Source organism: Microtus ochrogaster, chromosome X (genome assembly GCF_000317375.1).
Source record: "Microtus ochrogaster isolate Prairie Vole_2 chromosome X, MicOch1.0, whole genome shotgun sequence".
Lineage (NCBI taxonomy): Eukaryota > Metazoa > Chordata > Mammalia > Rodentia > Cricetidae > Microtus > Microtus ochrogaster.
Window position 1 is genome coordinate 47068548 of NC_022026.1, and position 15331 is coordinate 47083878.

Genomic DNA, 15331 nt, shown 5'->3' on the forward strand with positions numbered 1-15331 from the left:
TTCAGTTCTCAGCACTTACAACTGTCCATAACTCCAGCTCTTGGGGACCCAATTTTCTTTCCTGGCCTCCATGGGAACCATGCACACACACATGTTATAGAGACAAGCATGCAGGTAAAACATCCAAACACTTAAAATAATACTTTTTAATAGGTATAGATGATATATATAAGCATCAGGTCAACCTCAAATAGGCAGTATACTCTTCAGTCCATCCAAAATGTGTAGTGTAGTTCCTGTACTTTATTGGGAGGGATGAAATGTGCACATTCATCCTGGGGAAAACCTTTTCTGGATTCCTGAGTTTTATACTTGATGCCCAGTTGAGGTTTACCTTTCCTAATTCTTTTTTTTAAAAATCTAATGCTATTATGTCCTTTTACTTTTCTCTCCCCAAATGAATGGAAATTTGGTTTGAGTATAGAATGAAATTGGTAAGGAGAAACTGCTGTCTGAATTTATTGCTTTTTAAGTGATAGAAGTTTCAGTGAGAAGCATGCATGGCATGCTTCAGTTTTGATCCCACTGGAAGAAAAGATTTAGGAAGTCAAAAGAGTCCACCAGCCCTCCAGGCAAAGTACCCCCATTTCCTAGATGGAGTCATATGGTTGGGGCTGCTGATCATTCACATCAGGCCTTTGTTTAATTCTGACCTACAGCCAGTGTTCATTTTAGGCCAAAGTCACATCCTTCAAAACCATGAATGAACACAAAAGTGAGCCCCACCACTTCAGAGCATGGTCCAAGTTACCACAAGAAGCAGGAGTAAAACATGAATATTTGTAATGTGGCATGTTTCTAGCTATTGATTCGCTCTTTCTGAATGTTATTGAGGAGCTCACTCTTTTGCGCTCTCATTTTATGCCTAATCTTAACCTGATGTGAGTTTAGTATTATCATGATATTGGTGAGATGGCTTTAGATTGTTTGGTGAAATTATAGAGGCAAGAGGATCAGGATTTGTGAGTCTTAGGCAGCTCTCAGATTATACACTGCAATTCCTTTATTACCCTTTCCTTGAAAACCACATGCTACATCAGTTTGAGTGTGAAATCATAATTTTGGAGTAGAATCTTTGTTTGCCCGGCTAGCATTCTCTCTTGTTTTTCAGCTTCTTATGAAGCTAGGCAGCCCATTGGCCAGCCGGAAGGATCCTCCTCAGAGGGTCCAGGATCCAAACCCCTTCGTCGCCAGGCATCTCTTATTCGGGTAAGTTATGATGTGGGCCTACATCAGTGACAGAACTGGGCAAAATTTTGTGCTGTGGAAATACGGCATTTAGGGTGGAGATAGGACTCAGAAGGTAAGAACATTTACTGCTCTTGCAGAGGATCAGTGTTTAGATCCTAGTACCCACATTAAGCAGCACACAACCACCCATAACTCCAGCTCCAGGGAGTCCAATACCTTCTTCTTGCTTCCATGGTACCTGCATGTATGTTCATATATCCACACACAGGCACACATGCATACACATACTTAAAAGTAAAAACAACTCTTATAAAGAAAATCCTGAAAGAAATATGGCATTTTAAAGTATTGAGTATTTTATAGCTAGCATACAAAGTAATGGACTTCTTTTTAACATGTTTTTTCTTCTTTTGGTTGAGTGAGACAGGGTCTCACCAAAATGATGTCAAACTCCCTGTGTATCTGAGGCTGATTCTGTTGTCTCCAGTTTCTGACAGCTGAGATAGCAGGCATGGGTCACTGTGCCTGGCATCGCTATAACATTTCATACATATATAACATACTTTGTATCTCCCCCATGACCTTTTCCTGTCCTCCCCATCCTTACTTACTGATTGTCTTCCTCCTCCCAAATCATCCATTCTTCTGCTTTCCTGTCACATGTATTTCATTGTTTTCTAATGAGGAGCATAGCTTTTTGATCACTCTCTATTCTGTTGTGAGAAAGGTATAAAACTACTTCATCATTCAAACATTGCATTTTTTCTTTTGCTTGTTTATTTTCTTAAATCTTTTCTACTTTTATCTTCTTTCAGTCTCTAGAATAAACCAGAGGTTGGCTCTTGATATTCAGTGTGTCTAAGGCATCCCCACCCTTTCACCTACTTAATCATGGAACACTTTCTTCAGGAGAGCTTCATATTTCCTAAAGCAGCTTGTTTCATGTTTGCCTTATTCCTTATTATTGCTCATTGAATGACTAATTAACTGTTTTCCATTTGCTGTGTGTCTCTAATTACGTGGCAGGCTTTTGGAAGGCTGCAGTTGTTCTGTATTCTCTCGGAGCCTCAGACAGTGCCATTTTGGTAGCAATTGGTCTGTAACTATAAGCAACTTTTTGCATGTAATAGACACAAAATATTGTCTCACAGGTTATAATGATACTCAGTTTATTCTGATTACACAATACCTTAGGTAGTTTCAGCTTCTAATTCTCCAGTGTTTTTCTTTGGGTAAAGAGCTCTGATTTTTTCCTATGTCCATAGCTGTTGTCTTGTATAGTATCTCTAAGTTCCTTTGTAAAGAAAGTATATTATTAAAAAGTGAGTGTGTGTGTTGTGTGTGAGAGTATGTACACGTACATGAGAGAAACTATCCAAAAGTTAGGTTTATTATATAACATGAAGGACAAAAGGAAGTGGGTGGTGGTTTGTATAACATTTCAATTGTGGAACTCAGGAAGACGGACCATTTCTGCATAGGCAACTCTACTCAAAATGGAAGAGTGGAGCAAGACACTCCCACAGAGAAGTGAGCTAGTTTGAAAGACAGTAAACAGTCTGAAGAAGATCCTCAGGTTCATGCAATGAATGCCTTTTGGGCACAGGACACTGTTAGACATGGCACAGAACTTTAACTTGAAGCAGTGCTCTATTTGCAAAGAACTCTCTAAAAGATAGTAATAAACCATATGTGATATATGTAATGTTTCCTAGAACCATAAGCTCTAGGCACTGCTGTCTCTATTAGTATAGATGGATGACTGAGAGAGGTGAAGCAGCAAATCGAAGATTTCATTCATACCTACTATGTGGCAGAATCTGAATTTGAGTCTAGGAGAGTTCAGTGTCTGCATATTAAACATTTAGCTCAACATTAGAGTTCCATTTTACAAGAAGGCTAGATCACATCATGAACATTAGATGTTATAACCTTCCCTCGTGTGTGTGTGTGTGTGTGTGTGTGTGTGTGTGTGTGTGTGAGAGAGAGAGAGAGAGAGAGAGAGAGAGAGAGAGAGAGAGAGAGAGAGAACAGTATATGTGCATTTGATGCTTGGAGAGAGACCCCATTGCTTTGCCCATGCCAGGCGAGGACTCTACTACTCCAGCATACCCTCATCCGGAAAGTATCCTTGAAAGTCTGTTATTTGCATAACATACCTGGCAGAAATGTGAGGAGTTCAAGGTCATTTTTGTGTACAATAGTGAGTTCAAGGTCAACTTCTAAACTCAAGACCCTAACTCAAAAAAGGAAAAACAAAGGCTTTCTTTTTTAAGGCCATTTCAGATCAGATGTACCCTCACGTTGGAATGGAAGGTTGTTTCTTCAGCTGAGCCCCAGATGTAGTACTTGGCTGTGTTTTAGAGATCCCATGGTAAAACAATATGTGCCTTTAAACACTAGAATCTACAAACTGGGGAGGCATGTTTGCATTAGGGAAGGGTTTGGTGGGGTTCCTCTCAAAGCTTTCTTAGGTGTGGACTGCAGGTTCCTGCAGAGTATGTTCTATTTCTGTAAAGACAAAATCTTCAATAGGTAGAAACACTGATCAAATTAGCAGTGAATGTTTGAATTCTCGGGGGTAGGGTGTGACTCATGGGACCCTTTCTACTAAGCTCCCTCAAAGCAACCCCCACTTGTATTGGTATCCTGTGATTTTTATTCTAATATCTAGGTCCCTTTCTGCCATGTAAAGGGGTAAGGATGGGGAGCAAGTAAGAAAGCAGACAGCCACATGTACAAAGACATTTTCTGTGTATATAACATTTTGGGCATATTAACTCAGTGCTCACAACTGTCTTTGGGGGTAAAGAGTAACCTCCATTTTAGATGACAAAGCCTGAGGTATATATACTTCATTGAGTTTCCCCAAGATCCCAGTTGGAAATGACATGGACTGGAATTTAAACACTGGACACCATTCTGAATCCAGCTACTGACTTGGGAACTGGATGGAAGATGGTAATGTCATATTAAGTGAGGAAGCACTGCACAAAAAGTGGTGCTGAGGAAAAATCTGGTGCTGTAAGTTCAGTGTTGGATACCAGGACTAGAGCTTTTGAGACAGCTCGGAGGAGGTGAAGGGGAGTTCTATGTTTCTATGGGTCTGGAGTCTTGGGGAGCGCAGAGGCTGGATATAGGTGTTTGGCAACAATTGACTATTGGAAGCACAGGATAAAAACAGGCTCTGCCCAGGCCCAGCCTGACTCCACATGGCCTGGAGAAGTTCTTTTTCTTTATTTGTTACATTAACATCTTAGTGTGGATTTAGCAATATATAGCCCAGCAGTGTGCCGGTCTAATTCTCTTAATGTCTGTTCTCCTAGCACCTGTTTGAAGCATTGCCTTCTGTTCAGGGTGACAGCAAGGGGCCTTTCTTGCTCAGAATGGCAGCCTGTACTTTTTGTGACTGGTGTATTTTCCTTTCTTCAGCGCCTACGTTTCCTTCTTATGCCTGTCAGCTTGCTTTGGCTGGACTCCATGTTATAGAAAGCAAAATGCCAGTTTGAATTAGTCATGGCGATTAGGGGATTGAAAGTGAAGGTTCTTGGTGGTGGGGATTAATATTTATTTGGTACAGTGCTAAGTTCATTGGAGTGACTAATTCCCCTCATGGTGCCATGTTCCTGTGCTAATGGCAATCTATTCTCTTTGTTCTAGCTTCATTTGTGGCCTTCTATTCAGACCTTTCCTGCTTAATTACAGTGGGGTGTTGAATCTGTAGCTCAGAGGGTAAAGTGTCAGACTAGCATAGCAAGAACCTGTGCTTGATTTCATAGCACTTCCTAAACTGGAAGCAATAGCACACAGCAGGAAGACTGGGAGTTTGGGGGTATCCCAGCCTTAGCCAGCACACCTAAACTATGTCGCGAGACCCTGACTCCAAATCACTTCCACCACCATGGAAAAGTTAGAAGGGGACATGAATTCTGGGTCCTAGGTTAGGCCTTTAGGGACCCATGGGCTTGGCATTTTGGAGGTGTTTATGTCAAATTAAGCTTCCAAACTTTGGAATGGTCAGTATTTTTCCTTAATATTTTAGTCACTTTTTTGTTCAAATAATAGAATTTTTCCTCATTAAAATTTCATACACCTTTTTTTGGTGGATGGTTGATGGGTGTTTTCAAAGAAATTGGAAAGTCTTTTCTGTTTTACCTGTTATCAGGTCTTCAGAGGCCATTTGTGGTTTCCATTTTTCTTAAGCCCTTCTGGACATCTTGCATGTAGATTCTGGTTCTGTCCGCATAGCATTTAGTGCTGCCCTTTCTGCTCCCGCTGGGCTCTGCAGTCTGTGTTTCACCAGGGTTGTTGAAAGCTGCCCTGGGTCAAGGCCTCATCTAACTGAATTTCTTGGCAGCTTTTGCCACTGCTCTCCTTGGAGTGTTCTCACTGCTGGTGCGCATGCTACCCTACCCTCTTGGTTCTGTGGCTACCTTTGATGAAATTGTTTTTTAGTCTTTCTTCTGCCTGTCTCTAATACAGTGACCCTTGAAATCATTTCTCACATTATTGTTCTTTAGCTAGTAGAATCTGGTGGTGATGTGTCTCCATCTGGCAGACAGCCTTATTTTGATGACTCACTGTCACTTTGAACTGATGGGTCTTCATCACAGAACCAGCATACCTGGCTCGATCACCCATTACCAGGCATCAGAATGTTGGTCATTGTCTTTGACTCTTCCTTTATCCCTTATTGCCCATTCAGTTACCAAGTCCTGACCATTCTCTGTGCCAGACATTTGTCTGTCTGTCCTGCTTTACTTCTCAGTTCAGGCAGTCATCTCCTGTCACTGAATCTGGGATATTAACTCATAGCATGTCTTCCTTTAGCCATCATCCTCTTGGAGACAAAAGTGGATTATTTTTGGAGTCAGGGTCTCACCATGTAGCCTTGGCTGGCCTGTGATTTGTTAGAGGCCAGCCTGCCCTAGGACTCAGTGATCTGTCTGCCTCTGCCTCCTGAGTATTGAGATGAAAGGCACTGATGCCATGCTTGGCAACAAAAGAGATCTTAAAAACACAAAGAGCCAAGAGATATAAATATGATGCAGTGTGTTCATGTGTTGAAACACCACATAGTGCTCATTATCATGTACAAATTTTATGTTTTTAAGTTCAGTTAAAAATAAATTTAGTTCTCTCTCCTGTAGCTGCTCATCCTCTACTGACTTGAATTTGTCACTCTGGCTCTTATCGTATCGTTCCCGCTCTTGAACATGGGCTCTTGTGTGATTTGGTGTCTGCTTTCCTCTTCAGCCGCAGCAGCTCATTGCTTCCCTCTCGCCGCACTGGTCAGCAACTACTCCTTGTCATTTCTCAGGCGGTCAGCATTCTCTAGAGGGAACTTTATTCTTTATCTCTGCTTTTGCCTCCTGTGTTCTACCTTTTCCTGAATACATCTCTGCTTTTTTCCTCCAGACACAGCATGTAGTATGAGAGTTTCCTATTGCGCTCATATATATGTGATTCTTGCTGTTTTCCATGTTTATTGCTCAATTGTATATTTATTGGTGAAACTTAGACAAATGGGAATCTGATAATTATGGATGTCATCATAAATGCAATTAGATCTTTTTATATTGTTCCCAGAACATTTTATGCAGACCCAAGCAAATAGAATATGTGTGTATATGTGCGCACATGTTTGTGTGTACATGTGCACTTGAATTCATTCAGTCATAATACACCTCTCTAATTTTATTTTTTTAAAACCTGACTTTAGGGATGCTGGTTTGGCAAATGAAATATTTTGCAACTGCATCTGATGAAAACACAATGACCTTCTATTTTAAACAAAACCACCCTCACTTTTTGAAACCTTAGCAAGCTTGCTGTGCTGTGTCTTTTACTGGAGGGATGAACACAACAGTGCAGTGGAGCACATTCTTAGCCCTTATCACCATTCTTTTTAGATAAAATAATGACAAACAGAACTTGGAATTCTTTAGGAGCCTGCCATTGCATTTGGGTTTTGGAACTGTATTTTTGTTGCAAATTTTGTTTCAAACTGGTACAGTATGTTCATGTAAAAGTTTGTGAACTGAAAAGCACTTATTACTTGCAAATACATATTTATTTCTCACTCACTCTCATTTTTTTTTATCATGCTTATCCCCAATCCCTTGAGAGCCAGACACAAATTTTCTGTACTCCTTGAGCCCTTTTGGAATAGTTCTCAAGGTAAAAAGCAAACATGCAAGGATGATAAAAGAAAGAAACACTCATGAGTCTCTGTTAGAATGTTGTTGGCGAAGGTCAGAAAAGAATTGCTTGTGCCACAGGTAAATTGTTCCTGTAATACTTTTGATGGGAACAAAAATAAATAGTCTTTTGGGGAGGTGAACATGGCACTGAGATAATTTTTTTTTCCTTTTTTGCTATGAGGGTTATTTGTGGGTGGATTAGATTGGGATTCTGGTAAAATAAGTCTTGCAGAGCTTAGGGAATGGCTGAAAGATTAGGATGAGGCCAGCTAAAGTGATTGCAGTGACCTCATGAGGGAGTTGGTGCGCTGAGATGGGGAAAAAAAAAGCAAAGCAAGTCATCAAATAAAGACATGCTAAGCGCTGTCTCAGCCATTGGTTAGCTTCAGAAGTGGCCTACAAAGCAGCTTAGGGCCATCAGAACTCACCCAGGGTTTTAGGAATTGATTTTGAAGCATCATTAGGTCTCTCTGTGTGTGTCCCCCACGAATGTTGAGTTAGACCTCAGGTCTTTTTTTATTCCTTTCTTTTGAATCTTTCTCCTTCCTCCTTGTATGAGAACATTCATCCTGACTATTGAAGAGCCATAGTGGCTACTTTAGCATAATGTAATTTCTACCTTTACTTCTTGTGTTTCCTTGTACTTTCCATGTAAGTCAGGAAGATGCACTTGCTTATGAATGATTTAAATTAAATGAACTTATGCGGGGACAAACGAACCACTTCATAGTCAAGTTTTCTCCTAACAGGGCCATGGGGAGGGAAGTCTGCAGTTTGGGTTGTTTCATATTATACAGTGAGTACTACATTGTAGATGTTATTTTGTGGCTGTGTGTTGTGTGCTTTTAAGGTGGTTATTCCTCAGAGCCTAAAGATTTTTACAACGTCAAATATTGGAAAAGATGCAATGTCAAAAAAATATCCTTCTAACTCCTACCTTTTAAGCACCCATCACAGAAATAACTATGACCCATGTCTTTTGTATAATTATATAAAAATATCTTATTTTACTTAATATTGTGTTAAACTCTTATTCAAATGCATATGTAATTATATGTAGTGTAATCAAAATATGTAGTTCAGCTTTTTGCCTATGTGGTAAGCAACCTATTTGTTATATACTCAGCATTTTTCTTACTTAAACTGTGTGCTAATACACACAGTTTTTCTTATACAAGCTCTTAGTATTTTGTTGTATGCATTTTCTGTAATCTATTTGAGTGGCCTCTTCTTGCTATCATCTAGCTCTTGCAAGTGTAGCATTGTGTGCAGTTGTATGGATTCAATTCCTGGACATAGAATTCTTTAGTGAAAATGTCTACACTTTGGTATTTTTATGGAAATTTTCATATTGTAAGCTATAGCAACTTATACATCTAACATAATGTAGAAAATGTATCTTTTCTGGTACCTTTGTAGATATAACATGCTAATAAACTTATAAGCCTTTGTCATCCTCCTATGTGAAAAATGCTAACCTTTGTATACTAATTAGCATATCTATTAGTGAATTGGAATATCTTAACATTATGGAGTTCTTCCTGCTCTCTGAGGTTTCTCTCCTGCCTGGTTCCTGCAGTTGTTAAGTTCCAAAGAAATCACACAGAGGTCTAATTTAATCATAAACTGATTTGCCAATTATCTCAGGCTTCTTATTAACTCTTATAACTTACATTAGCCTATTATACTTATCTGTGTTAGCCACATGGCTCAGTACCTTTTTCAGCGGCATAGTCACATCTTGCTTCTTCTGTGTCTGGACAGGACTGCAGAGGGAGCTTCCCTCTTCCCAGAATTCTCCTGTTCTCATTGGCCCGCCTCTAATTCCTGTCTGGTTGTCCCACCTATACTTCCTGCCTGACTACTGGCCAATTGGCGTTTATTTAAAACATAATTGACAGAATATAGACAATTGTCCCACACCATCTTCCCAAGTATCCTTTACTGTGGATTGCATCTTCATATCTTAAGTCTTTTTTAAAAAATTTTGTCTGGGCTGTTTATGGCTTTGTACTGATTTAACATTCGTAAGCCTGAAACCATAAGCTGACATTTTAGATCCCTGAGATTCTGCAAGGTGTATGGGAAACTGCTGCTTATGTGGTCAAATGTAGATTGTGGGCACTTGAGGCACTTGAAGGAGGTTAGAAAGCCAAGTTTCTTTTCTGCTCTATAGAGCATTAGGTCTCTGGACAATGAGAATCTCTTGGTTATATGATTATGATAACAAAATTGAATTATTTAGTGTCCTAGTCAGTGTTCTAGTGCTGTGAAGCGATACCATGACTGTGGCAACTCTTATAAAGGAAAGTATTTAATCAGGGCTGGCTTACAGTTTCAGAGTGTTTAGTCCATGAGAAGCATGGTGGCACACAGGCAGACATAGTGCTGGAGAAGTAGCTGAGAGTTCTATATTAGGATCTGCAGGCAGCAGGAAGGAAGGCCATACTCTGGACTTGGGATGGGCGTTTTGAAACCTCAGAGCCCACCCCTGGTGACGCACTTCTCCAACAAGGCCAGAGCTCCTAGTCCTTTCAAATAGTGCCACTCGGGGACCAAGTATTAAAATATGTGAAGCTTTAGAGGCTATGCTTATTCAAATTACCACACTTAGTTTATAGGTGTAGATTCTTGTTAGAAGACTATTTGTCCTTAGAGATAGTAGGTGTAGCCTCTTTGTCTTGTTTGTTTCGTTCTCTCCCTCTACCTAAAGTAGAAGATAGGGAGGGAGAGAACGTGTGTGTCTGAGTCAAGAGGTTGAACTGTCTTGATCATTTTATAGTTTTAGATATGTGCCCATTCTTGACTTGAGATAATGTTTACCAGATCCATTCTCCATTGTACATCAAACCCTAGCTGGACTTCTATACCATGTCCTAAGGACTAAAGAGGTTTGTGCATGTGATGGGTATTTTGCCTCACTGTGAAACCCACAGAGAGTTGAATGGCACAATGACCACAAGTAGGACCTGTTTTCTGTAGTATCAAGCCTCCTATCTACTTGTTGCCTTTGCTTATTTATAGTTCTTTTCCCATTTTTCTAGCCATTATTCTTGAGGAAAGAAATACTTTACTTCAAGTGATATTGAAGTTTGTTATTTTCTCAAATGAAGGCTTTTCAAAAAAAATATTTGTATTCCTCAGTTAGTGCTCATTATGTGGCCATACATTTTTTTCGAGATAGGGTTTCTCTGTAGCTTTGGAGCCTGTTCTGGAACTAGCTCTTGTAGACCAGGCTGGCCTTGAACTCACAGAGATCCACCTGCCTCTGCCTCCTGAGTGCTGGGATTAAAGGCGTGCGCCACTATGGGACTGGCCCATGGCCATACTTATTCAAAATTAGAAATGCTATTTGCTCTGTTTCTTTGCTGGTAGTTACCTCTAATATAAAAAGCAAAAAGATTTTTTTTTATTATAAGATGCTAATACTGAAGAAATATTGGGTTACCGAATGAAAACTCCAGGGAAGTACATTTCTGGGAGAGAAGGCGAAGGATATTTGTAGGAATAAGATATTAATTCAGCAATTATCAGAACTGATCAAAGTATTGCCATAAGGCCTGAAAGCATTTATATTTAGAGACAGTGGGTGTTGAGAGAATGGTAATAAATGATAGCCATAGATTTAATGATATTACAACTGGGTGGTTAGACTATAAATAAATGCAAATGAGTGCATTCTATTTGTGATGTTAGTGCTTTCACACAAGGCATGAGGCATTGCGCTGAGGGCTTATTGTAGCCTGAACTTTCTGAGGTATAGTTAGGGTGCACATTGATTTGAGAGATAGCAGCTCCTCTAGTTTCGTGTTTTAGATGTAGCTGAGAGCACCCAACTGAATGCAGGATCTTAAACAGCGCTTTGTAAAAGTAGCTAAGACTGGTGTTTGTTTCTGATTACTCTCCAGGACTCTTTGGTCTTGGTTATAGTACTAGGCTGTTAATGTGTAAGCCTCCTTTATAAGGACACGATTTTAGCCCTTGATCCATCAGTATTTTTCCTGATGTGAGGGGGGCAGTAGTTTCATGGCTTTTTCCCCAACAACAGTAGTGACACTGATTGAGTGTACATTTAGTGGCAAGGCTGTGCTTGGCCCTTTCAGTCTTTCCAACAGTCTTGCACAGTATTACATCCATCCATTTGGAAATCTTTTAAGTACCTTTCTCGAGTCAGCAACCATTCCAGTGCTATATTGAGGACTGCATACTTGTTCTCAAGGCACTTGTGGCCAACTTATGGAGATGAGTTCAAGTCATATAGTTTCATTTATGTATGTAGAATTGAAAACTGAGAATCACTGCAAAGATAAAGCAGTGTTTTAGTGGCATGTAACAGAAAAACCCAACATATACTACAAAGTGAGGGGAGACTTCCCGAAAGAAGTGATTGATGCTCAAGTTGGACTTAAGTTGACCAAGCAAGGATGGAGCTCAAGGTGGGGATAGGAATCTTTCATGTTGTGACAAGAGCCTTGGCGAGGCATTCACTGGGCAGGTTCTTAATTGTGGACAACAGCAGCTCCTTTGACTAGTTTAGCAAAAGTGCTTTATAGCAGGGAGATTGGATAAGTAATTAAATCTTTGAAAGACCTGAAGAAATTCTAAGCCTATAGGAACAACACCTCAAATCTCACTGATAAGCCAGGCTTCAAAGGGAACCGTGCCTCTGCCACAGTCAGAAAGCTACAGGATTGGGAAATGCTGCCATTGTTTTAGCTCTGCTTCCGCAATGTGTGTGACCTCAACAAGCCACACGAAGGCCTTGTTCACTGCTTCTCTCACCCTGTAACTTGGATCTGAGTCAGGCTTTCATGGGTGTATTTGTTTAGTGGAGCCCACATCTTGTCTCAAATTCGAGTTGCAAGTGTTTGGGCACTGCAGTGTTCGTTTTTTGTTTTTCTAGGCAGCCTGTGCAGCACGAGTTATGCTAAGATGGGGTAAAATGTATTTTCAATGAGCCAGTCTGCTATATATCACAAAGAGAACAGATATACTTGAACTAAAGGAAGGCTGGTGTGACTAGAGCATGGAGTGGGAGGGAGATGAGGCTAGAGATCAAAATAGGACCCTGTGGGCTTTGGGATTGCCTTTTAGGTGTAGGAAACAGGTGGCTTAGAAGTTAACTTGTTAATAAGGGGCCACCCCAAATTTGGATGCCAGTCTGTGTACTTCTTCATTGGTACCTTGGGTCTGTAGCCTAAATCTCAGAAGTATTTCCTGTTCTCTGCCTTTATTCTTGGAGCATCTGTTTCCCATCTGGCCTTAGGCTATCTTGAGTGTTAAAGGAAGAACATTCTGGCAAGGACGGGCAGCCTTGACCTGACCTACAAGGCTGGGGGTGGAACATTGCTGCAGTATTTCTGAAAGGCTGTAGCCTTAACAAAGTCTCTTCTTACTGCTGATTTCTTATTTTTTTCCTGCTTCTCTTCTAAGCAAAAAGAAAAACCCTGACAATTGCAAAGGACATTTCTCCTTCTGGAAGACCTTGGCTTCTTGTGGAAGAATTGGAGACAGTGGTTGCTAAAGAAGTGTTTGTTTATCAAAATCGTGTCAGTGTGACATATGAAAATAACAGTAAACTAATTGACTGTATGCACTGTAGCCTTACTTCCAGATTCTTTAAACAGTGAAAACATGCCAAATGCTGCTCACCTACAAAAACTATGTGCTTAAAAAGAGGTTTTCTGGGTAATCCAATAGTCTATCAGTTGTAATCTAAAACTGTATCAGATGATGGAGGGATATATACATCTAACATAGTCATTCACATCTCAAGAGAAGATCCTTTACCCACAAAATTCATTTAGGTATTGCCATTAGCTTCTTCCTGAAAAGGAAGCAATTCTTTATTACAGGATGGATGGATAGGTAGAAAGAGACAGCCATAGAGCTTAATGACAAAAATTTTCATGTTCTGACTCTTTTATTTGCTAAGCATGTGGTCTTGGTATATTAATTACTTCCTTTACCAAATCCTCAGTTTCCTGTTCTGCTGATTGAAAACAATGGGACCTGCTTTGTAGAGCTATTACAAGGCTGAAAATAGGTATATTCGATACTTATAGCACCTGCCATTTATTAGAGTGGTGAATACGTGTTACCAAACATTCATTTATGTTCATGGGGATAACTTTCTTTGGTTTGAGAATTTCATATATGCATCTAATAGATTTTGTTAAAATTGCCCCCTTTCATTCCTGTCCAGCTACTCCCTATGTCCCCACCTCTATTTCTTACCAGTTCCATATACTCTCTTAAAAATCCCATTACATCCACTATATGTGCATGGGTGAAGGACAGTCTACTGAAGAATGGGTATCCCAGAAAACTGACTCTCCCTCCCACAGCAGCCATCACTTGCCAATAACTCCTCAACTAGCGGTGGGATTTCATGAGACCCTCCCTCACATATGCTGGCATTTTAGCTGGCTTCATTTTGTGTAGGTCTTCATGTAGTCACAGTTGCCATGATTTCATGTGTGCAGTGACACTGTCATGTCATGTCAAACATAATTTCACTTCAGATGTCTACCTCTGGCTCTTATATTCTTTCTAACACTCTCTTCCATGGTGATCCTTGAGCCTTGGGAACAGGGTGTTCTGTAGTTATCCCTTTAGAGCTGAGTACTCCATAGTCTTATGTTCTTTATATATTGACCCGTTATGAGCCTGTATTAATCACTGTCTACTGCAGCAAGAAGCTTCTCTGATGAAAGTTGACAGATAGACTAATCTAGGAGGTAGTTTATTACTGTATTCATTTAGCATAATAATAATAGTTTTAGGTTCTCTCCTAGGGAATATGACCTAGCTCGCCATGGATTTTTGGCCCAGTTTACTGTACTGTGCATGAGTTCTGTCTTTTGGAGTAACCTTTAAATCCAACCAGAAAGTGGATGGTTACTCCTGTAACATTCTTGCCTCTATTACACCATTGTATAGTGGTATATTATTTGTGTTTTAATAAAGCTTGCCTGAAGATCAGAGAGCAAAGCAGCCATACTAGTCAGCCATATAGGCCAAGGAGTGATGGCACACACCTTTAATCCCAGAAGACAGAGGCAGGCGGATCTCTGTGAGTTCAAGACCACCCTGGGCTACACAATATGGAATATATCTAAAAGAGAAACAGCTCACACAAAGGTGATCCCAGCACTTGGGATCACATGCCTTTAATACCAACACTAGGGAGGTGGAGATAGGAGTGATATGGCTTGGCAGAGAGAGGAATATAAAGGGGAAGAGACAGGAACTCAGGGGAGTGTGGAGTCTGAGGTTGGTGGAGAGCATTGTGGGATCTCCCCTTTGTTTGTCTGAGCTTTGGTAGAAGTAAGATTTCTCTAGTGCTTTGGCTGCTTTGCTTTTCTGATCTTCAATTTGAACCCCAATATTTGTCTCTGGGTTTTTATCACTCATGTTACACCAGTGGGCATATCTTGCCAGCCTAGTCATTGCTGTGAGAATTTAGATTCTCTTTAGAGCTAGCAAGTCTGTGTTGCAATTAGGCTCAGAGAGATTTCTGAAGTTTAACATTGACCTAAGATTGTGAAATTAGAGCCCTAAATTACATTGGAAAATTATGGCTAAAAGTAGTTTTCTATTGTTTTTTGCTAAAACTTCAAAGGGAGTTTAGTCTAAAATCACTCCACCTTCATGGGTGAAATGGCTGAACTCTGAGGCAGTAGCATTTACAGGAGTCCTCTAGGGTAGGTAATCTTGTTGTCTAAGCAGAAATGGTCTATGGCTGAAAGAGTATGCATGCCCTTTAAACATTCTACTGAACAATACTTGTAATTCATATTAGTCACCTTTGTGAACTTCACCTTTGGGGATTTTATTGACAGTATTACTTTTTAAGGAGTCTTTTGATGTCTCTTTCATTACAAACAGCACATTTTTCCTAGAGATAATGATTTGCAGCACCAAATATTTGCATT

At 40.1% G+C, this 15331-nt stretch overlaps 1 protein-coding gene across 6 annotated transcripts in view; it reads left to right on the top strand.

Annotated features, from left to right (window-relative positions):
• The window catches only part of Reps2 (RALBP1 associated Eps domain containing 2), a 286698-nt gene that overhangs the window by 108361 nt on the left and 163006 nt on the right, over positions 1-15331 (top strand). For all 6 annotated transcript variants that reach the window (XM_005358777.3, XM_013350570.2, XM_013350569.2 and 3 more), the window contains exon 5: positions 1112-1209. In XM_005358777.3, the coding sequence (XP_005358834.1) occupies positions 1112-1209 (98 nt within the window). The remainder of the gene's footprint in view (positions 1-1111; positions 1210-15331) is intronic.